The sequence below is a fragment of the Myotis brandtii genome, unplaced genomic scaffold (assembly GCF_000412655.1).
Source record: "Myotis brandtii unplaced genomic scaffold, ASM41265v1 scaffold74, whole genome shotgun sequence".
Taxonomy (NCBI): domain Eukaryota; kingdom Metazoa; phylum Chordata; class Mammalia; order Chiroptera; family Vespertilionidae; genus Myotis; species Myotis brandtii.
In genome coordinates this window covers 3,739,204-3,763,342 of record NW_005370944.1, presented here as the reverse complement: position 1 = coordinate 3,763,342, position 24,139 = coordinate 3,739,204, and the positions used below count along the sequence as shown (strand labels likewise).

The 24,139-nt window shown below is 46.1% G+C and overlaps 1 protein-coding gene across 1 annotated transcript in view; it reads right to left on the bottom strand.

Annotated features, from left to right (window-relative positions):
* Positions 1-7,875: 7,875 nt before the first annotated feature.
* Positions 7,876-24,139, bottom strand: part of HEXA (hexosaminidase A (alpha polypeptide)) — a 28,323-nt gene continuing 12,059 nt past the window's right edge. The window contains exons 3-15 of the mRNA XM_005882839.1: positions 18,619-18,711; positions 17,666-17,731; positions 16,106-16,152; positions 15,230-15,340; positions 14,210-14,311; positions 13,591-13,723; positions 12,807-12,987; positions 11,666-11,752; positions 11,329-11,401; positions 10,424-10,607; positions 10,160-10,250; positions 9,427-9,531; positions 7,876-8,120 (exon numbers count right to left, since the gene is read on the bottom strand). Of these exons, the coding sequence (XP_005882901.1) occupies positions 8,057-8,120; positions 9,427-9,531; positions 10,160-10,250; positions 10,424-10,607; positions 11,329-11,401; positions 11,666-11,752; positions 12,807-12,987; positions 13,591-13,723; positions 14,210-14,311; positions 15,230-15,340; positions 16,106-16,152; positions 17,666-17,731; positions 18,619-18,711 (1,337 nt within the window). The 3' untranslated portion in view covers positions 7,876-8,056. The remainder of the gene's footprint in view (positions 8,121-9,426; positions 9,532-10,159; positions 10,251-10,423; positions 10,608-11,328; positions 11,402-11,665; positions 11,753-12,806; positions 12,988-13,590; positions 13,724-14,209; positions 14,312-15,229; positions 15,341-16,105; positions 16,153-17,665; positions 17,732-18,618; positions 18,712-24,139) is intronic.

The window sequence follows — 24,139 nt, the reverse complement described above, 5'->3', positions numbered from 1 at the left end:
CACATGTCTAGTGAGAGTTGAAGATGTATGGATTAGGAAGAATATCTAGTAATTTAAATATTTTAGAAAGTTGATCTATTTATAAAACCAAAACTTTCATTGTCTTTTTTTTTATTATTATAGTGGCTCTACAGCAAATCTTTAAATTAGAGATTGTCAGTCTTCTAACTTTGTTCTTCTTTCTAAATATTGTAATGGCTTTTCTGGGTTTCTTGCCTTTTCATATAAACTTTAGCATCAGTTTGTTCATATTCAAAAAAATAACTTGCTGAGATGGGTCACATGGGGAAGAACTGATAATATTGAATTTTCCTATACACAAACATGGAATATCTATGGATTTATTTAGGTCTAATTTGATTTCTTCATCAGAGTTTTGTAGTTTTTTACCTATAGATCTTGTACACATTTATTATTCCTAAATATTTATTTTTTGGTGCTAATGTAAATGGTACTCTGTTTTTTAATACCACATTCCAATTGCTCATTGTTGATATACAGGCTAGCAGTTGACATTTAAAAATTACTCTTGTATCATGCAACCTCACAGTAATTGCTTATTAGTTCCAGGAGGTTTTTTGTTGGCTCATTGGGACTTTCTTCATATACATTCATTTCATCTGCAAACAAAGACAGTTTTATTCCTTTCTTCGCAATCTGTATATCTCTTATTTTCATTTCTTGTCTTATTGCATTAGCAAGTACAATGTTGAATAGGAGTGAATAAAAGGGGAACTCCTTGCCTTGTTCCTGATCTTGTGGGGGGAAGCATCTAGTTTATCACCATTATGTATGATCATAGCTGTAGGTTTTTTGTAGATGTTCATTAAGTTGAGGAAGTTTCCCTCTATTCCTAGATTACTAAGAGTTTTTATCATGCATGGGTATTGAAATTTGTCAGATGCTTTTTCTGTATCTTTTGATATGATCATATGATTTTTCCTATTTAGCATGTTAATGTAATGAATTGGTTTTCAAATATTGAACTAGCTTTGCTCCCCCATGAGAGATCCACTAGCCCCACCATCCCGATACAGGGGCTGACCACATGAACACCAATTGCCCCTACTTGGTGACTCACTGAGAACCTACCTCAGGCAACTTGTGTACCACCAGGGGCTCTTCCAGTCACCAAGCCTAACAGGCAGCTGGTAGGCATAAGCAGGCAGAGGTGGATCTCAGCAAGCCTTGGGCCTTAGGTTGACCTGCTCCGGGCTCAGTGCTGTTGGAAGATGGCCTTGGTGCACATCTTGGTCTTTACCCAACATACCCAGGCTCAGCAGAGGCAGCCACAAACTGAATCACTCTGTAGTTTCAAACAGGTTGCTCAGGGCAAGTCACATGCATGTAGTGTCTGACATTGACCAAGAAGCCCCGGAACCAACACACCCAGTGGCAGGATTCAGACAACATCAGAGCAGTATCCAATTAACTTGACAAGGAGCCCATCCAAAGGGAGATCTCGGCAGGCACCAGACCCTGCTGAGGCAAATTCCGTTTCATGTGGTCAGCACCTGCACAGCAGTTTGTACACTGTGGTCGGGGCTGGTCTTCACAGTCAGTCAACCTGAAGGTCGACCACACACATGAAAGAGCCAATAGCAATCAAGACTCAACTACAACAGGAAGGCTCACAACACACATAAGGGACATTCTTGGAGCACTCAACTCAGGTGATCAGGGAGATTGTGCATCTGGGTCCCACAGAAGACCTAGTACATAAGGCCACCCTACCAAGATTGGGAGACATAGCAGATCTCTCTAATACACAGAAACACAGAAACAGAGAAGCAGCCAAAATTGCAAGTTGTCTGGTGCAGAGTGAGAAATGGCTGATGGCCCGGTGAGGTACAGGGCAGAATTAACTAGATGAGCTTTGTCAAACCTGTTTTGTGAGTTTATTTGAACCAAACTGTCAACAATTGCCAGGAAGCAAAATCTCAATGGATTGAGATAATGCTCTGGAGAATGGCAGTTTTGCACCTTATTTTATACATTACAATAAAAAGAGGAGATGTATGTTGGTTACATGAAACCCATTGGCAATAGATTAGGGAGTCAGGAGAAAGCAAAGTGGGGAAATCTCTGGGATTGGATTAAAAGTAAAATGATGGACACATACTTCTTTTACTTAGGTAGGTACAGGATAGTTAACAATTAACTCAATGACAATGAGGGGATTTGTGGTCTCTCCAGAGCAGTGCTTGTGCTTTGAGGGGTTTAGAAAAAGGTAAATTACTTTGACATTTCAACGATATGTTATCGTAGACAACATAGACAGGCTCAGTTAAGGTAAAGGTTGACCTCTGTCAAGAAAGATACAAGCCTACGACATGACTACCCACCATAAACTGCCTTTAGTTAAAAAAGTTTTAATTTAATTTTTTGTGGTTACTTTAGGTCTCTGAGCTAGTCAGGTTAGCATGTGGCCTCTTTTCATCCACAGCTTATTCCATATTCCCTGAGTACCAATTCTGACTCAGCCTAGCTGTGTAACCATGAACAAGTCATTTAACCTTTCTACATCTGTTTACTTATATGTCAAATGAAGAAAATACTGATACCTATATTAGTGGTTGGGATAAAGATTAAAGAAGTTAATGTCCAATAAAGTGCTTATAACAGTGCCTGAAAGAGCAAGCACATAAAAATGTCAGTGTTTTCATTCCCCTGGATGTATCTCCACAAATATCTTCATTCAAATTTCTGACTTACATAGTTTTCTCTGAATTTTCATGTTTGAATACCTTCTTTTTCATAATAGACAAGAGACTCGGAGCACGAAATTTGTGCAGGGGGGTAGGGGGATCCCTCAGCCCGACCTGCACCCTCTCGCAATCCAGGACTCCTCAGGGGATGTCCGACTGCCAGTTTAGGCCCGATCCCGGGATTGGGCCTAAACTGGCAGTCGGACATCCCTCTCCCAATCCGGGACTGCTGGCTCCTAACTGCTCGTTTGCCTGCCTGCCTGCCTGATCACCCCTAACCACTCACCTGCCTGCCTGATCGCCCCTAACCGCCTCTGCCTGGCTGCCTGATACCCCTAACTGCTTGCCTGCCTGCCTGATCGCCCCTAACTGCTCGCCTGCCTGCCTGCCTGATCTCCCCTAACCACTTATCTGCCTGCCTGATTGCCCCTAACCGCCTCTACCTCAGCCCCCATCACGGCGGCTTTGTCTGGAAGGACATCTGGAATGACATCCAAAAGGTTGTTCGGCTGTCTGGTCGTATTAGCATATTACACTTTTATTATTATAGATTACACAGATACCCCCATTATGTCCCTTCTCATGTTCAGCAGCACACCAACACAGCACAGACATGCCCCATTTCCCAGCCCCTGTCTGTCTGCCAGCTGGTCTGTCTCCTCTCACAAACACAATTTTTGAGTTGATTCTAAAACATCCCTTTGTAATTTGCTATATAGTGAGTCATAAAGAATTTATTAACAATGAAGAAAAATCACAGCTAAGTATCAGACAGCCAGAGGAAATGAGAATTAAAATAAATTCTTATTTTGGGAAGGGACTGTGGGCATAAATAATGTTTCAGCTAAATAATATCTGAAGAAACATGATTATTAAGATGTGATAAAGCTGGGTGGTGGTTACACTGTGTTCATTATTTTATTCTGTACATTTTTGTTTGAAATATCTGAAATCATTAAAAATAAAAGTACTTACTGTGGTAGGGAAGACATAACATGATTGTGGTTAGAGTACAATGATTGCTGTGAAAGTAGGCAAGGTTCATGGACATTTAATTTTACTTTTATTCTTTTAAGATTTTTAAAAATATTTTTTTTAATCTTTATTGTTCAGATTATTACAGATGTCCCTCTTTTTCCCCCCCATAGCTCCCCTCCACCCAGTTCCCACCTCACCCCCTCATCACCCCACTGTCTGTTTCCTGGAGTTGATAGTGGCCTTGTGTAGTAGGTGTCCTATAGGGCCCAGTGGCTCAGCCTTCCCAGTCACCTGAGTTGGACACTGTTGGTGTACCCCTTTTGGGCTGTGTGCACAGTCTTATTGTAGTTGAGCCTTGATTGCTGTTGGTATCACTGGGAGGAATTGACCTTCAGGCCAATTGGCTGTGAGGATCAGCTGTGTCTACAATGGAAGAGCTGCTGTGCAGGAGACACCCTTATGGGGCAGTACTTGCTTCAGTGGGGCTTTGGTGCTCACTGAGTCTGCCCCTTGAGTGTGTCACTTATGGATCTGAAGAGTTGTAATCTGGTATAGTCTCACACTGACCACTGGCTACATTGGCTCTTGGATCTCCAAGGCGGTGCAAAGTCAGCCACTGCCTGGGGCCACCCAGCAGGAGCTACAGAGAGATCTGCAGATTCCTTCTCTTTGTATCATGTTTGAAAGTGCCCAGACGAGGCTCAGCTGTGAAGCAAGGCAGGCTGCTGCTGGTGCTGCCCTTGGGCCTTCTTTTGATAACTTTGGGGCTCCCTGACCCAGCTGCAGCTTGTTTGACAAGTTTTAGGCTGAGAAAGGGCAGGCCATTCATATGCAAAAGCCATTGTGCACAGCTTAGGTGGGGTTGTAAACTGGGTGGGACAGGGTCACAGGGAATCTCCAGGGCAAACAGCAATGGATGCCTGTCAGCCCTGCACCGGGGAGGTCCCATAACAGGAACAATGACCGTTTCGAGCACCTCTGTCTGGAAGAAAGCTGCCTCCATGTTCCTGCCCTGATGCCAGATAGTCCAGTTTCTTTCCATATGTGTATGGGTCCCCCAGAGTCTCGCCCAGCACTGGAGCTCAGAGCAAGCAGGAGCTTGTATCTCCCTCCCGATTAAAACAGCACAGCTGGGGTGCCAGCCTGTTCTGTGCCTCTGCACCTCCTACCAGTCTCAATGCACTTTCTTCTTTACCTCTCTAGTTGTAGTACTTCCACTCAGCCAGCTTTCCTGGGGTTCTGGATGATAGTTGTTCTGTACTTTAGTTGTAATTTTGATGTGGTTGTGGGAGGCAGCAAGTACAGCTGTTTACCTATGCCGCCATCTTCAAGCTGACCCTTTTTAAGATTTTTAAATTGATTTTTAGAGAGAGAGTGAGAGGGAGAGAAACATTGATCAGCTGCCTCCTGCACACCCTCTACTGGGGATACAGCCAGCAACCTGGGCATGTTTCCTGTGGGGTACTGAACCAGCAACCTTTTCGTGCAAGGGATGTTGCCCAACTGAGCCACACCAGCAGGGTGATAATTTCATTTTAAAGATCTCATTGAAAAATGCAGGAACATACACACTCAACACACAAGGACTGCTTCAAAAAGGATTTTAAAAACAACTGTCAGGACTGAAGGGTCTCCCCCAAAATGTATATACACTTTATGTATTTTAATAAACATCGCCTTTATAATTATTTAAAGTGTGTGTATACATTTTTGGGACTATATATATATTAAACATTTCACTAAAACTAGTTAATATGGATTTATGTTGTACATATATTAAAAGAACACTAATTTTCAAACTTTCAGAGTTTATTTATTTACAAAGAAAAACATACAGAATGGTTCTAATAAACAAAGCACCCAATTCCTACTTTAAAAAAATATATTTTTAAATTTATTTCAGAGAGGAAGGGAGAGGGAGAGAGAGACAGAAACATTAATGATGAGAGAGAATCATCGACTGAGCCTGCAATCTGGGCATGTGCCCTGGCCAGGAATTGAACTGTGACATCCTGGTTCGTAAGTCAACACTCAACCACTGAACCACACTGGCTGGGCCCAATTCCTACTTTTGTAGTGGAAAAATGTGTATGTACACAATTGTGATGGCCTGTATTGATTAATTTTGCAAATGAAATTGACAAAAACGATAAAAATCTAAACTTTAGAGTGCTAATGTTGCCAACAGGCATGTATATCTACATTTGTATAAATTTAGTCTATACCCATCTAATTTCTTTTGCACCCTTTCCCAGTACATTTGACTTTCATCACCTCCTTGCTGCCCCATCTCTAGTGTTGTGGAGCACCTGTGCCCTAGTCCTTTGCCCCCCATACATGTGCTAATCCACTGAGATGTACCTGAAAACACCAGATTCCAAGAAGGGGTGGGCACCTGGCACATGGCCTCATCTTCTGCCAAGGAGAGGGGGGCCTGGATGTGTTCCCAGCCTCCATTCACTCCTTTACTTGTATTCCCACTAGGCCTGCTTTGCATCCGAAAGAGATTTCACAGGAAAGTGAGGGGCAGACTCTTTGTGCCACAAGATGACTGGAACCAGCAAATAAGTCTGGGCAATTCTCCATCCCTGGTGGTGCCCAGAGAACACAGGCAGGCTGGGCAGGGTGGGGCACTAAATCCACAGCCCAGGTGAAAGGAGCTGAGGTGGGGAAGCATTGGGAGCAACTGGATGGTTGCTGTGGTCAGCAGTTCATTGGGCCCAACAGCACATCCCACCATTGAAGGTCTTGACCGGGCCACCCCACAGGAGTCTCTGGGTAATGGACATAAGGGGGCTCCCCTGGTGGGTGCACGTGGTGTTTCTCTAGGCCAGAGCCCTAGGCATGGCTACTCTGGGCTGTGTGAAAACCCCATCCCCAAGAGGGTTCTGCAGGTAAAAGGTGCCGACCCTGTCCTTACAGACAGTACAAGAAGGCAGGGCTGGTGTACCTCCAACCAGGTCCCCAAAGAATAATGATTGCGGGACTGAAGGATGCTGTTTAAGGACCAAATCTTACTCAGACCCCTTCTCAGTCCTGCCTTCCCCAAGCTTCTGAGTCCACCAGACTGGAAACTTTCTCAAAGAAATGCCTGGGGCCCTGGCTCGTTTGGCTCAGTGGATAGAGCGTCGTCCTGCGGACTGAAGGGTCCCAGGTTCGATTCAGGTCGAGGGCATGTACCTTGGTTGTGGGCACATCCCCAGTAGGGGGTGTGCAGGAGGCAGCTGACCAATGTTTCTCTCTCATCCATATTTCTAACTCTCTATCCCTCTCCCTTCCTCTCTGTAAAAATCAATAAAATACATTTAAAAAAAAAAAAAAAGAAAGAATGAAATGCCTGGGAATCTTTCAGGACCAGGACCAGGTAAAAGAACGTCAGTAATGGTCAAAGAAATCCTTATCTAAAACTGTTGCTGTGCACTATGCCCCTACCTCAGGGCTGCACTGTCACCTCTGAACATGACCCCCCCAGGGGACAGCCTGTGTCCACCATGAGCCACTTCCTCCCACAGAAAACTGGTCACTTGTTCAAAGAGTAATATGCCCACCTCCTGGACCCCCAAGACTTTCTTCTCCTGGTCTCAGCTGTGCCATAAATTCTCTAAAGCGATGTAATTAGGCCGAAAATGAATGGGGGGATGGAAGTCATTGGCTTCTGGGGGCCTCTTGGGACCAAGTCCTTCATATTCAATACCTACCATAGTGCCAAGACCATAATGTGTGTTCTATAACATTTAAATAATGGTTGCATGAAATTGAAGTAACAAGAAACTCAGAGCAGAAGAAAAGCTTTAGGAGAGGGAAGTATGTGAGCATGCATGGGGCAGGGCTATTCTGTGGCCAGGTAAGGTCTGGAGCCCTCACTACTGCCAGAATTTCTTTGAACCCCTATATGTCTTTATATACAGAAGCCTTGGAGGTCTAAGTGAGCTCCCCACTTGGAGGGAAGTATCTAGAGGATGGGGGTATGTATCTGGACTATATGTGAGCGTGGAGAGGTAGGACAGCACAAAGGCTATGGGTTTCATTCTCAGTCTTCAACTTACAAGATCCCTCCAGGGGCAGATACTGAACCCAACCTGGCTGGGCCCTGCTGAGCCCCACCACTCAGGAGCAGACTCCAGTCCTGGCAGCTCCCCTGCCTTTCCCCCTCAGGGCCACTCACATTTTTTTACACAGATAATCCATGTTCATGGTTGAAAAATGTCACCATCACTCTTTATTGAACGCCAGCACAGCACCAGCCCTGTTCTCTCCAGGCAGTGGCACGTGGGCAAGGGGCTCTGACCCCCAGCCGGGAAACAGTGGGAGCCTGGCCCCACCATCACTCTTCTAGGGCCAGCACCCTCCTCGGTGCCTGGGTTGCTCGCTCAGATTTGTTCAAACTCCTGTTCACAGTAGCCTACACTGAGGGGCTGGGCCTGGACACCTCGTCTGCAAGAGGACATGTAGAAACAAGATGAGATCAGTCTTAGGCCCCAGCAACACCTTCACCACAACCAAGTATTCCCTTCCCATATTTCAGTGTGTCACAAACGGTCACTGTCTACCAGTATTACTTGGATTCTCACCTCCAGAGATTCTCACTTGGGGTGGGGCCAAGTGTTGGCAAGAATCTGCATTCTGGACAGGTGCTCCAAATGATTCTGATACAGGGACACCCAGGAACTTTGGGGAGCACCTCCCTATTTCTTTTAAAATTTATTTTATTATTATTTTCCAAATAATTGAAGACTATTTTATTATTCTGTGAAGATTAATAGTCCTAGTCAAACATTTCATTTTCAACAATAATCCGTTCCATCTCTAGAATCTAAAATGTATAAATGCTTTTGCCGTGCCTATAAGATACTATTGATTTTCAAAGGGATGTGAATTAATATTAATTTGGTAGCAATGTTTTGTTAGGTACTGAGCTTTTTTTTATTAAAAAACTTTAATGTTGACATAATTGCAGGTGTCCCCATTCCTCCCCCTTTGCCCACCTCCACCCACCCTTAAGTCCCCCTCCTTTGGCCTTTGCCTATTTCTTTTGAAATTTATTTTATTTCAAATTTTTTATTGATTGGCCCGCTGAGCCCCCCTCTAAGGGTTCTAAAATACTGTGAATGTGGTGGAGGTAGGGGACTGAGATGCTACCCAATCCATACAGGCATGAAAATCTGTCCTTAGTTCTCAGCCTCACCTCTAGGCATGACTCCTTCATTATCCAAATAAGCAATGTGCTTAGAGATGGTAGGGAACCAGCTCAGAGTCACCCAGCGAATTACAGACAGTCGAGATGCTTGGCTCTCAGCCTAGGGTTCTGCTCTGCACTAGGCTGTATCCCTCAGGTCCTCAAGACCTAGTCAATAAATCAATCAGGGAAATAACCATCTTATATAGTCATCCCCAACAGGGGCAAAGGGGTCATGAGAGCCCAGTAAAGCATAGCTTAGTTTCTAAAGTTGGCCTGGTTCAAATCCTGATTCTAAGCGACTTTGGGCAAGTTCCTTAACCTTTCTGTGCCTCGGATGCCTATCTCTAAAATGAGGATATATCTGCTAGATGGAGTTGTGGTGAAGACTCAACAAAATAATGCCTGTAAAAGGTTAAGCACAGTGTTTACCACCAGTAAGCCTCTACCAGTGTAAGTGTTAGCTATTATTGTGTTCTTTTCCTGTCAGTAGAGGTCCCAACCCCCTGACCTGGGAACCCCCCCTCCCCCAACCTCCTTGGGAAGGCCCCATAGCCTGCTTACCTCAGCAGCTCACAGCGGAAGTGTGCCAAACGTTTAAAGGCAAAGTCCGGGTCAGTCACCACCTTGTTGCTCCACAGCCTCTCAGCAACAGCCCCTGCTCTGGGCCTGGAGGAAAGGGGATATGCACCAGGTTTCCCTGGATTCCCTGCAAGGAGGTGGGACACCCACAGGCTATTGCCTCTTGTGTAGGCTCAGGGCCAAGGGATATGACCAACACCTATTCAGAGTGACAACCTGGCTGAAGGGCTCCCGGGACCTCAAGTTCAGCTCTGTCTTCATTAAATGTGATAAGTGATCCCACTCTTCTCTCCCACAGACATGGGAACCAGAGCAAGTCTTAAAGGCATCATGTTACTGACAGTAGCAGCAGTGGCAGGTGTTGTGAGAATATCAACTCCATACCCACCCAGGCTTGGTGAGGCTGCTGAGGAGGTAGTCTAGGAAAGTCTTACTACAGGAATCATGGACTCCCAGGCTGGATCCTGAGCAAATCATCTGTGCTCACCAGGCCTCAGTATCTCTCTCTGTCCTACATGCCTAATAGGTGTTGGAGAAGCATAGGTGGAAGTCAGGTGAGAGGTGGCTATTACTACAAACAGAAGGGTCACTGCAGTGCCCCCTCTCTCAGGCCTGAAAGGAGGATACTAGTCGGGGGGTGGCTAGACAGGATTGAGTCTGTGAGGGAGACCCTATACCCACAAACCCAACTTCCATGTCCTCAGAAAACCCTTACCAGAGCCTGGGGACCAGGTTTGTGCTGTCCACATACTCTCCCCACATACAGGCCTCTCCACCAATCACCAGAGCCTTCTGCTCGGGACTACCTATGGGAAAACAAGCAACAACAGACAACTCTAAGGTTCCCCTTCAACCACCTTCTCCTCAGATAGGTTGTTTCATCTCCTAACCTCAAATACCCAGCCCAGACGCTTCTGCCTTCCACCCCATGCCCAAGCCCAGCCTCCTTTGGTCAGTAAGGAGAGCACCCTGCTTTCACCTTCAAAGGACAGGGGATCCACCCTGTAGAAGTCCTCCCAGTCAGGGCCATAACTTATGCGGTTCAGGTACCAGGGGGCAGAAAGCAGAGCGCGGAAGCCGGCTTCGGTGATCAGTGCCAGCTCCTTCAAATAGCTTACTGGTACTTCTTCTCGCCATACCTGGATGATTGTGTCTGGCCGAACCTGTCACAAAGGCCAAAGGGTGGTAATGGCTGAAGCTGAGGAGGTTCCTGGGCCATATTTTTATACAGGCAACCAGGCCGAGGGGTGTGTACTCCCTCTGCTTTCCAACAGCAAAGTACTTCTCTGTGACTCTGAACCACTGAGCTCCTAGCCCAGTGCAGAGGTCAAGGATTCCATAGGCCATAAGAGAGCTCCCTGCTGCTTCGTCCCCGTCTTTCTCCACACTGAGATGGTAATACTGGCTGTGAGCTAAGGGAGGCAAGCAGTGAGGCCCAGCAGACTCACTGGAATCTACCATGTCCGAGTCTCCAGATGTTTCTGAGGATGGGACAAGGTTCCTGCGGAGCCCCGGCATGTGGACGGAGGCTGGGATCTCATTGATCAACAATGAAGAAGAGGGAAACCCTGCTTCCGCAGACCTGTAAGACCTTAGTCTAGACTCAGGAAGAAAAACCCAACCCATTAAGCCAGTCTCGGGAATCCAAGTTACCTAGCAGCAGAAATAACTCTTGAGCAATCTGTAGTGAGGGAAGCTAGAGAGAGGCTCCAAAACCCACACCCAGATCTCTGCAACCTTTCTAGAGGGAAAAGAAAGATGGCTCCTAGTGCTCTGAACATTAAAGCCTACTCCAAATCAGGAGGACCAGGCCATGTAGGGAAGGGCTGGAAGACCAGAAGGAGGCACTGAAGGTGGTTCCTTCTCCTCCTGCCCCTGGCTCACCTTTACTTTATTATCAAACACCTCCTGCCACACCACGTAGCCCTTGCCATAGGCAGAGACGATGTCAAGCAGCCTGAAGAGTAAAGAAAGTGTCTGCTCAGCTCAGACAGTCTCTAGGCTGTTGGTACCAGTGATCTGGGGGTTGAGCCTAGCTAGGAGCCCATTCCTGATTAAGCAGTGTCTTCCCTACTTTGGAAATGACCACGCCAAACCTGAAAATATAGGACAAGAGACTCTTTTCAGGGGCTCAGAGAGTTGTCAAGAAGGACCTGATCCTGGTATGGTCACCCATATGAGGTGACCCAAGGGACCCTGCCCGCCCTCCTTCCTTTCTCACGTCTGGATGTAGAAGGACTCCAGCTGTTTGAAGTCATTACCAAAGCCTTTCTTCTTCATAAAGGCCTGGACATCTGGGTTGGACTTCCTAAATCCCAAGAGAAAATGAGGATTAATTCTTTCACCATCCTAAAAGCCTTCCAAAGCTTGGGGATTAGTCACCTGGCTTCCCACAACTTCCTTTTTCACCTGAAATAATAATCAACTGAGGATCTCAGAGACCCAAAATATGGAAGGTGTGGCTGAACAAAGCTGTATTAAGGGGGCCATTGATATAGGCTGAGAAAGTTTGAGCCTGGACCTGAACAGCTTTAAGTTCAAACTCTCTAAGAGAACACATACTGGTCTCTCTGGACTGTGGCATGTAGCTCTTGAGGTCTTGACCTGGGGCTCTGGCACTCTGGATTCTGGTTTCCCTCTCTAACCCCCACCCTGGGCATACTGTGCTTTCCCCTTACTATGTATTCTCTATTCCAGTTGGATACAAGTGTTGCTGCCACTCCCTTGCCCCACAATGTCTGTATTTTGCTCACATTTTCTCCTGGAAAGTTTTCCTCCTCTCCCATGTCTTGAAAAAACCAAACTACTTCCCCAGATCCAGCTCTAGTGCACACTTCTCAGAGAAGCCCCTCCTCTTTTGAGCTAAGTAGATCTGAGGATTTGGAACTTATAATTTAACACTGTCATCTATTAGTCTCAAATTCATTTGTGTCTTGACTCTTCAACCAGACTATTTTAAGCGTTCAAAAGCATAAATTATTTTTCCCTATCCAGGATTTTAACAAGACAATTCTGTGCCTAGAGCTGGTTTTCCCATAAATATCTCAAGATATTCAGAGTGACAACCTGGCTGAAGACTCAACCTGGCTTCTGTGCCTAGAGCTGGTTTTCCCATAAATATCTCAAGGATATGACAAGAGGAAGGGAGAGTTTCACATTCACAGCCTTGCCAAAATCAGGCAGGGCCTCTCTGTAGCTTAGAGGGGAAAGGCCCAAGACCTGAGCCATCTAGATTGAGACAGAATGCTGTCTCAGAGGCTAGTCCCTGAGCAGCACCTGAGACAGGTAGCTTGTCAGGGCCTAACCTCTATTCTGAGCAAGCAATTCATCAGGCTGAGAGGGGAATATCAAAGGGCTCATACCAGCAGGCGAAATCAACCTCATCTCCTCCAAGGTGAAGATAAAAATCCGGGAATACAGAGCTGACCTCCAAGAAAAATGTGTTCATGAACTCATAGGTACTGTTGAGAATGGGATTCACTGGTCCAAAGGTACCAGAGGGCTGAGACCCAGAGTAGCAAGGAGTCAATAATCCAGAGACACCTAAGGCAGTAGAGAACCCCACACAAGTATCACAAATACATAGACCGCCACGCCCAGCCATAGATATAAGGACATTAAGTCACACTAAGTATAATAAACATTATACTCACACAGGTAGAAACACTCAGGGACTCAAAGACACTGGTAATCATGAGTGTTTAGTCACAATGAAACACACCTATATCCACAATCACAGACAGAGGGTGGTGTGTAGTCAAACTGTCAGCACACACACTCTTGCCTTGACACACTGCTTCCAGCAGGGGTCACCCTCGCTCCCAAAGGCAGCTCTCATACTGCCTCTAGGAAAAGCAGAGAGCCAATTCAGCCAAATTGGCAAAATCTTTCTTCCCACTCTAGAGCACGGCAATCTTCAAGGGATTCATTAAGACAAGGACACCTGAGAAGAATTTGCCCATATTTTAATAGTAAGAAGTGGTCTCCTTCGCCCAAAGTAAGTTCTGCCCATCTAATTCCCAGGTGGAAGAGGTTGACAGAAAACATTCTTCCAGGAGAAGGCATGGCGCATCCAAGTGCTAATGCCCGAAAGCCCCAAGGAGGGGAGGACCAGTAGACTTCCTCCAACCCCTGAATTATTCTTACCTTGTCCCCAGGACAGAGTGTGGCCAGGAGTGTCAAATTCTGCCAATACACGGATCCCCCGAAGCCGTGCATATTCAATCACCTCCTTCACATCCTGTGCTGTGTAGATGTGGGTGGCAGGGTTGTAGGACCCCTGAAAGGCACAAGACATCCTTAAGGATCTTATTTCTTGAAGGCTTATATATTGGTGGATACTAAAAATGCCTCCAGGACTCCCTGGATATCAGAAAATCTACCCACAGCCCTTTGGTATCAGGGACTATCTTCATAGAACTTATTCATAACTTCCCACAAGTTATCACATATATTGTTTTATTTGTGTGCCACAACACCAGTGGAGTGAACAAGGTAGGTATTATGCCCAGCTAACAGAATATAAACAAACAAACAAAAAGAAAATGAGACAAGAAGAGATTATATCCTGAAGGTTACAGAGCAAATTTATGGCACAGCTTGGACTCGAACTCAGGTCTCCAGATTTCAAATCCAGTGCCCTTCCCATGTCAGTGTGTCCCTAAAACTGGCTGGGTAGGAGGAGAGCTAGTGTCCTTGCCATCAGCGCCACAGCTAGGTTCAAACATCATCCCATAAACTTGGTCGGGGCGAAATCAAGACATACCTTTCTGGTGAGCTCTGGAAAAGCGAAGCTCTCGTACGGGAAGGAAGAGTCGTCGACCAGATGCCAGTGGAACACATTGAACTTATTGTATGCCATGGCATCCTGTAAGTCAGAGCATGCACTGTGAACTCACCACAGATTTTCCAGACTCAGCCTCTAGCCTGGGAAGCTGGGCACACTGCCAGGCTGCTCCACACACCCTCAGCCAGCCCAGCGTCCTGTTAACTGTTAAGAGGATCTATCGAACCTTCCCATCAGGGAGTGCCTGACAGGGAGGGAAGACCGGCATACTTCTTCTTTCCCCAGGGCACAGCCAAAGATGGCTGACAGAAACAGTGCCTCCTCTTTTTGAGATAAGTTGTAGCCACACTGAGAGGAGGGTTGTAGTTATGTGGTCCCCTGGAGTCTTCTAAAAGCTCCCAAATACCCCGAAGACTAACACTTCCTCCTGCCATTTGTTCTGGGTAATAAAAAACAAAAAAGCAAGTAAATAAACAAACTGCTCCCAAACTGACTAGTATTTACCCAAATTGTGCGGTCTATTGTGAATTTAGTAGCCCCATAACCCATAAATCTCAGAAGCCAAGACTGATGGATGCCTCCACTCCTTTGATTCCATCAGAGGAGCAAAGGAAAAGACAGACACCTGAGTTGGATCAGCAACTGTCAGATAAGACTGCCCATCAAACTCAAGATAGTGAGAAACACCCCCAGTTACGGTTTTGGAACATCTCCTTCCTACGACCTTGTCGTAACTAAACTAAAGTTAGCTCTGCTGGTCAAAGAAGCCAATCCCAAAGCACCTTCTGCATCCCAGGAGACAGGCTGGACACTGGTCCATAGTAGCCAGTGGGGTAGATTTAATCACTCTTGTTATGTTTTTGGGTTTTAGAGCACATCATCCTTCACATTTTTCCTAGGAGTCCATAAAATTATTTATACTCTCTAACTCTTGAGGAATATGGCACCTGGGCTACCTCCTGACCCATCGCCCCAAAGAAGGCCTTAAGGCCTGGGTACCAGAGTGTCCAGGATGCTAGGCAGTGGGAGATAGTGCCGAGATGTGTCCAACAGCAAGCCCCGGTGAGGGAAGCGAGGAAAGTCCTCAATCTCCGTCTTGTTGATAAAGAACTGTGTGGACCAAACAGTAAACATGTCAGGATTCAAAGGGAACTCACTATGAGGGTGGGGTGGGGGTGGGGGATGAGAACAAGTCTCCCAAGATCTCTGAAAAGCCACCCTGTGACCATGCTGCAGGGTGTCTCCCCACGTGTCCCACCCCTCTACCCCAATGACCATAAGCAGGAACCTGCCCAGAGAGCAACTGTCCCAGGCTAGCCAAATACAGCTGTCCCACAACCTCAGCCTGTAAGGTCTGCATTTTCACTATTAATATGCTGTTTTCTTCAAAGCGGTGTGTAAGTCTCAAGTCATCCTATATAATAAAAGGCTAATATGCAAATTTTCCCCTCAACTGGGAGTTCTATCGGGAGTTCGACGAGGTGGTAGGGCCAGCCAAGCAACTGCCCGCAGCCCCTCCCCTTGGCCTGCCCTCCCAATCCCCCCCCCGCCCCAACCCCGATTGGGGGCCAGGCAGGCCAACCAACAATCGGGGCAGGCCGGCTGGACCCCACCATACACGAATTCGTGCACTGGGCCTCTAGTTACTAAATAATGACTCAGGGGAACTAAATTACCGTGACTCCAAACAGGCCAAATCTACCAAACCAGTTTCCACGCTGTACACTCTTGCTGAGGCCATTTCAAGCCTCCAGGACTTTGTCTTAAAGCAAAGTAAGATTTCCAGGACTATGGACATTGGGAGCAAACCCAAGATTTAAAAGGAGCCCTGTTAAGTGTTAAATAGGATCTATCAAAAAGAGGGCCCACACTTACTGTGCCCTCAGGAGATCTCCAAACAAGCTGGCTAAAAGTCTCCAGACCTATAGGAAGTAGAGAGGCAGAATTAAGACTCTGGGAGGTGGGAAAAGGTGGATCCATTTGGAAGGTGCCCCGTGTGGCAGGGGATGACGTCGGGGCACAAAGTTAAAGTGGGTGTAATGGAGGCTTGATGATTCTCAACACTATGGAAGGGGGATATTAGGAAGCCAGTATCAATTTTTACTCTATTTTATTTTGGAAGGTGGCTGTGTAAGGGGCTTTAGTGCCCCTTCTAGAAACACATTAACCCTAAAAACCTACACACCTCCTACCCATATTTCCAAAGGTGTGAACTCACAAGAATATTAAAAAGACATGTGCTTGTAAGGACAGATGCAGGGACAGTCGGCCTGCAAGAGGTTAAGGCTTTCCAAAGATAATGCTCAGAAGAGCTAAGGGAGCTGAGAAAAAGAGTCCCCAGTTTGCTGCCCCTTCACATCTCCCAGACTGAATTGTGAAGACGAGATCATAAGCTTGATTTCCAAGGTACCTGGGTCCACATCTGGACCTACAAGAAATCATCCCCCTTTCCTCCTCAGGGCTTGAGAAGAGACTCAGCTAAATGGGTCTGAGGTGTAGCAGGCAGCAGCCACCCAGTCCACAGGACACAGACTCCTAGATTCTGGCTAGGCCCAAGGGCAGGCAAGTTGAGTCCAGAGCATTGTATATTCTCAACAGCTGGAGGCCCCATGAAGGAATCCCAGAGTCTTAAATTTTCAGAATGAGAGAATCCATGGTCACTCAGCACCTAATTTGAGGCAGACTGCTAGGATACTGTTTGGCTTTTCTCCACTCTGACTCTGATGCCCAGCGCTCTGGAGTCCCAGATTTCCCCTATCTGACCAAAGTAATCATTAGCACTTGCACAAAAGGTACAAGGGGGCGGAAAGGGAGTTGGCATGCTGTTTCTCCAAAACATAGGAGAGGGGAGAGGAGAGGCAAAGGAATAAAGACAAACCAAACCCAGGTTTGGAATTCTGTGAGAATGTCCCTCATCCTTTACTAGCAGATGTTTTAACAAAAGTAGAGGTATTTGGCTAAGTCTGTATCTAGGGACCAAATTCTTTTTCAGTAAACCAAGAGGAAGGGCATTTTTTTTGACATTTATTTCTTTGATATAGTTTTCCTTTATATAAAACCTGGCCAACTGTGTATCTTTAATGCGAGCTGGACAGGCAGTGTTTGTGGCAGAGTCGCCCCTCTCTTCAGCTACCTGGCCCCATTGCACCCTGAAAAGCAGCCTGCAGGGTCTCCCATTGTTTCCCCAGAGCACCTGCCCGGGGGAGCTGCTGCCACTCACAGGTAAAACCCATCAACTTCCAGGGAAAGCTGAAGGAGAACACTCTTTTCCAGGGGGATGGGGAAACATGCCACTTGCCCTCTACAAAGAAAGCTTCTTAAAATGCAGGTATGCGGGTAGTCACTGGGTCCCCAGTCCTATCCTCTCACCCCACCAATGCCAACTGTCCCACATCACTGCCGGTCTCTCTCCCAGCATCAGCCCCACCTTGTTACCTCGAAGAGCTCCCCAGACGGTCTCAGACAGAAGGAAACACTGCTCATTGTTTATGGTCAGGGTGTCTGGAATGACAGAAATGACCCAACGTGGTTAAAGATTTCTACTCTCAGATTACATACCACATGTTCTGTACAAATCCTTGGATTAAAAGACAACAGCAAGATCACTTTCTTTTTCTTTCAAAGAGGAGACGTTCCCAGAGCAGGGCAATTGCAGGCGGCCAGGCCTGGAGCCAGAGTGGAAGGGTGGTTACCTAGGGGCTCTGTAGACCCTAGGAGATGACACATGACGAGGGTCAGGCTAGAGCAGAGTCCTCCACAAGCCAACACCTGCTTGAGGGTCAGTTTCTCCCCCAAGAAACATGAACTCCTGCCAGCCTTTAGCTGGAAGTATGAAGTCACCTGCTGGCAAAGGGAACAGTGATGCTCGGAGGGGTGAGTCCAGGTTCTGATGTTCACAAAGACTTTGTAACCACCCTCCTTTCCCCAGGCTTCCGCTACCTCATCCAAGAATGTGAGGAAGAAGCCAAGACTTGAATTTCACTTTGGAGACTGAGAAGTGCCCAAATGCTGCTGATCAGGAAAGACAGGAGGCAGTTACAGGACTTGATCTCATCTCAATTCAAATGACCAAAACTCCTCTTTCCTGTGTAGGATCTCTTAGACAATATCAGCAAGTATACACACATTCTTAAAATGGCAAAAGAATTATGCTCAGTCCAGAAGGTAGGCGTATTCTGGGACTCAGTGAACAGCCAGTGTGACCGTCCAGTCAGCCTGCAGACACTGGTTAGAGGGCATAGGAAACACTCACCGTTTATGGCTCTTGGCACTTAGTCCTCGCAGTCATGGATGGCTCCAGGCCTAGCCTCAGCAATTTAAGCCAGGCCACCCAGAGCTCCAGCTCCAGACAAGCGCTTGCTCTTCTAGAATGGGAACAGGGTACTTACAATTCTCCACTGACTCCAAAGAAGGAAGCTGCTCACATCCAGGACTGACTACAAGGATAACCAGTGACTGCTTCTCCAATGTTTGCTGTTCTCCTGCAAGGACAGTGTACACTTAATGTGGCTGACCTGCCATCTGAGGCAGCAGGCAAAACCAAAGACCAAAGGAGGGTCCCCAGCTCTAGTCCCTTCAGTTTGCCTGCCTGTGGCAAGAGGGGAGCCAGAGCAGGGCATGCACCCTTGGCACATGCGCTGCCTAGTCACCTGTGTGACTTTTTCATTTTGGTTGTGCTCCCCTCTCTCCCCAGTGACCCACCCTGACCATGTATGAATGATCTGGTGTCAGCCCTTTGTAACCAGGACTGTAGATTTCTGGCTTGATCCAGTCCAAATACACATTTTTAAGGCCCTAGCAACTGCTTTGAAACTAGAGGCAGCTCTAGAGCACTGCTACTCAAAGTGTGGTCTATGGGTTAGCTGCTGATCTGTACACTGTGTTACTGGTTGGTCACCAGACAGGAAGCTTACATGATGCCAGAATGTAAATCAAGTATGTCAGAACAAACACACTGTTAGTTCTAACACTTTTTTCATAGCAAGGTGTTGATGAAGGGAACAGTTTCACATTCTGGTATGTATGCTTCCCATCTCATTGCAGACTGGCACTTGACGTAGCACTGCTCTTGAAGGCTCCAGATGAAGACTTTCCAACCTTGTAAAATGGGAGCTAATGGGAGCAGATGAAGACAAGGGGATCTCCTATGCAAAGGAGGCCTGAGATGATCCAGCTGGTGTCCCAGCAAAGGCATATGGTCATCAGCCCATCTGCTTCCTTCCCTCCTCTTCTCTATCCAGGTTCTTTCCCAACAGTAGAAAGCCACGTAGTCTGAGCCCAACATGCTATCGCATAGAGTCTGACAAACCCAGTATACGCTGAAAAAAAGACAAAATACCAATGCTGTCTCTTCTCACCCTCCTACTAGTTCTTCTCTGTGACCTTCAGTACAATTGTGATTGTACTGTCCCAAGCTTGAGCCTCAACCAGTTAACTGCCACTCGTCCAAAATGGAAACCATCCTTGTGTCTATAGATGCTTATGGCATACAAAAGGTCAATGATCTCTCTCTCTCTCTCTCTCTCTCTCTCTCTCTCTCTCTCTTTCTCTCTCCTTTCTGGAGCCACATGCATTCCCACTGGCACCGCAACATCTATGATTCCTATGGGACTACATAGCCAGGGACAGAATGGCCTGGCAGAAGGCAGGGAGAGAGAATCCAGAACCAAGTTGTAACACCAAATGTTATTTGTCTCTAGACAGAAGGAACCCAAGAGCCTTGAACCATCTCAAGGAAAGCTTGCTCACCCCTCCAGAGCATGACCACCTGGCTGCATCTGAGCTCTCTGGTCTGCCAAGAAGGAACAATAAGGGGCCCTTTCCAACCATCCTGAACAAAAAGATTCTCTTCCCTCCCAGTGAACAGCCTGTATCCTCACTCTAATACCTACCTAAACTCTGCAGGGAAAAAGGAATTTGAGGTTTCTCTGGGCCAGGCCAACTCACAACTCCATTTTAAACCCTAAAAACTCAACCCCATAAACATAGAAGGACAATCAGGCTTTCAGGGCCAGGACCAATCTCAAAGGAGGACTCAACTGAGAAGTGGTGGTGAAGAAACTATAAAAGAATATTCCTCCTTAAACTATGCCTTCATCCCGTACCTCCTTGTCCCCACTCTGTCACATATCTCAGAGCCTCAATATCACTATGTGGAGAGTGCATCTGCATATCTATCCAGGCAGCCTTCCCAAGGAGGGCAAAGTCATTACTTTAGTATTAATCCTCTGGATCTCACTCAAGCTACCAAACAGGAGAAATCACAAATAATCTGTATGCAAATGCCATGGTCACTGTCCCAGGGACAAGAGAGGCTATACAAACGCCAGGTTTATCTGAATTATTACTTGAAGACAAGAAAACAACTAATTTTTGTTGTTGTTGCTCTATCTTACTTTTCTAAAACACATCTGCACTCTGCTCTCTAAATCCATAGTCATTTAGGGAGAGGGTCACAGATTCTTTTGAAGATCTAAATGAAAATGAAAGGATCTTCCCCCTAGAACAGTGATGGCGAACCTTTTGAGCTCGGCGTGTCAGCATTTTGAAAAACCCTAACTTAACTCTGGTGCCGCGTCACATATAGAAATTTTTTTATATTTGCAACCATAGTAAAACAAAGACTTACATTTTTGATATTTATTTTATATATTTAAATGCCATTTAACAAAGAAAAATTAACCAAAAAAATGAGTTCACGTGTCACCTCTGACACGCGTGTCATAGGTTCGCCATCACTGCCCTAGAACAATGCCCCTAAATTAAGGGCTCATCCCTCCACCTGTGCCACTAATCTCATGGTAAAGAACCCCTATTCTAAGTGACTCATCTGGGTTTGGGCTGCTGCTTTAAAAAGCTTGAGGGGGAAAATCTGGGGGAGCTGGTGATGTGAGAGCTGCAAAACAGGAGGGACACCGGTAACTTAAAAGGAAGTAAATAGAGTATCATTGTGGTTTTCCACCTCCAACTTGCTATTCCGAAGAGAGAAGAAAATAGGCAGGGAATAGGCTAGCCACCTCTGCACACACCCACACAGACTGCACAGAGAAGCACCCAGGTGTGGGAGGCACAGGACAGGAAACAGCCCATCAGGCAGCAATCTCATGGGCACATTCACAGTAAGCCCAGGGGGGACAGGAGGAAATCCTGAAGCCTCAAGTGCTCAGGAAGCAGCCTGGAAAACAGAACAAGGAGCTAGGAAATCAGGAAAGGTAGGTTCTGGTTCTGGTTCTATTGGTGCCAAGCAGAGTGAATCTCAGGCTCCCATTTCCTCCCATGGAAACAATGACAGGGCGGGACCACATCATGTCTTCCAGGCCCCATTTCATGACCACTGCCTCCTATCACCGCAGCTCCCTCATCTCCCTGCCTTCGGTGAACTTGCTCTTTTAGGGTTCACTGAGAAGTTTGTATTTTTCTTTTTAATTAAAAAGTTGAAAAATTTGAACAGTACAGAGTGTTTAAAACAAACTGTCTTTGATACCCCTCCTTTGTCACTCTCTCTGAAGAGATAACCACTGTTAGTTTTCTACCCTTGTGTCCCGTTTTTAAACATAATTTTGCTTTATTCATCACAGACAGATCCACTGGATATGAAACTCAGAGTTCCTTTTATCCCCAAAGTGCCAGTGGCGAACCATCTTCCATCTGCTCTCTGTTGCGATCCTCTCCCACCTTTACTTACTTCCCTCCTGCCCTAGAAGTGGTGGGCCAGCACCTCACATTCTAGCCAGTACTCTCAACAACCTGTCTCTTTTATCTTCTGTTGCATTCAGTGGGCAAAACTCTCAACCCTAAAAATCATGTATCAGTGGGATTGGGCCACTGGTAAAATCATGGTCTCTCATCTTGGCTGGGCCCTGGATGCTGCCCTGAAAATCTTGTCTCTGCCATTGCTATTTTTTCTATTCTCTGTAACAGCTATTTCAAACGTATACTGATATAGTAGGCAGTTAAGACAGGCATGAGCAGAGTAGGATAGGCCAGGTACAGAGATCACCAGGGCAGAAAGCTGGTATGAACAATTGTTGGGTGGGACCTTGCCCTCAGGGTGACCTTTCCTCCTCTTGCATATCTCTGGTCATTCCTCTTAGACTTCCTAACCCAGTGGTTCTCAACCTTCCTAATGCCGCGACCCTTTAATACAGTTCCACATGTTGTGGTGACCCCCAACCATAAAATTATTTTTGTTGCTACTTCATAACTATAATTTTGCTACTGTTATGAATCGTAATGTAAATATCTGATATGCAGGATGTATTTTCATTGTTACAAATTGAACATAATTAAAGCATAGTGACTAATCACAAAAACAATATGTAATTATATATGTGTTTTCCGATGGTCTTAGGCGACCCCTGTGAAAGGGTCGTTCGACCCCAAAGGGGTCGCGACCCACAGGTTGAGAACCGCTGCTCTAGACTCATACACCTCTGCTCCTCAAATGTCTCAAAAGCACCTTGAAGCTTAAATACAAAACTGAACCAACTCTTCATTCCTTTTCCTGGCTGATCATCTCTCTCAGTTTGATAACAGCACCATCTATTAAATCAATAGATCATAAACCCAGACCATAAACCTCCTCCTCCCCCCACCTTTTTAAGTAGATCTCAAGTTAATTCATTCAATATTTACTGTCTGTCTACTATGTATCAAACACTGTGTTAAGCACTGAGATTACAACAGTGGAAAAGAAAGATCCAATTAAGTCTTATAACTACAAATCCTTATTATAACATCATCATCATCATCTTCCCACTTCCATTGGTCAATGCCTTAATTCAGCCTCTCATAAATTCTCACCTGGATGACTATAAAAAAATCTCCCAGGTGGTCTCTCCCTGTCTCCATATATACCCCATTTCAATCTACTATCCTTTGTGATCTTTTAATATGAAAATCAGATTATGACAATCTCTGCTCAGAGTCCTCCAGTGGCTCCCATAGCTTTCAGGATAAAGTCCAGAATCCACTGGATGACAGTAAGAACTCCAGCCGTGTCTTTCTGTTGTAGAAACTCTGTATAGAAACTCTCACAGTAGCACAATGAACTCTTTACAGAACCGTGGATACCCCCAATTTTCTCCATACTTTTCTTTGCACACATTGCTTCTTCCAATTGAAACAAATTTGCATTGCTTCCACATCTCACCTGATTAAGAAACAGTGCTGGTTTTCCTTTTATAAAGCTTTGCTATTAGGCCCCCACCCTTTCCTAAGAGACCTTCCTATGTGACCATGAATCAATACATATATACATTTTTCATGACATTTATCTTAATATACGGTGTTTGTCCATTTCCTCACTGAGGCTGTGAGTTCCTCAACAGCAGGGACCAATCTCAGAGTCTTTGTATTCCCAGTACCTGACACAATAAATATTTCCTGAAAATAATGAATGATCCTAGAATTTAAAAATGCATACTTGGGAGGAAACCAAGATGGCGGCATAGGTAAACACCGGAGATTGCTGCCTTGCACAACCACTTCAAAAATACAACTAAAAGACGGAACGGACATCATCCAGAACCACAGGAAGGCTGGCTGAGTGGAAATTCTACAACTAGAAGGAAAGAGAAAAGCATACCGAGACTCAGAGGAGGTGCGGTGCGGAAGTAAAATACAAAGGTGCGGAGGTGCATGCGGAGAGGGCTGGTAGCTGAGGACACGATTGTCTTTTTCAATCAGGAGGGAGTCTCAGGCTCTGAGCTCCAGTTCCAGGCGAGTCTCTGGGGACCCAGACTCATAGGGGAGAAACGGGACTGTCTGGCATCGGTCGGACCTCGAGGGCAGCTTTCTCTCGGAGGCACTCGCAGTGATTGCCAGGGCCTCTGAGGGCAGGACTGAGAGCAGCCATACTGCTTGCTCCGCCCACCCTGTTGATCCCCTGGGACCCCGCCCCGCCCAAGC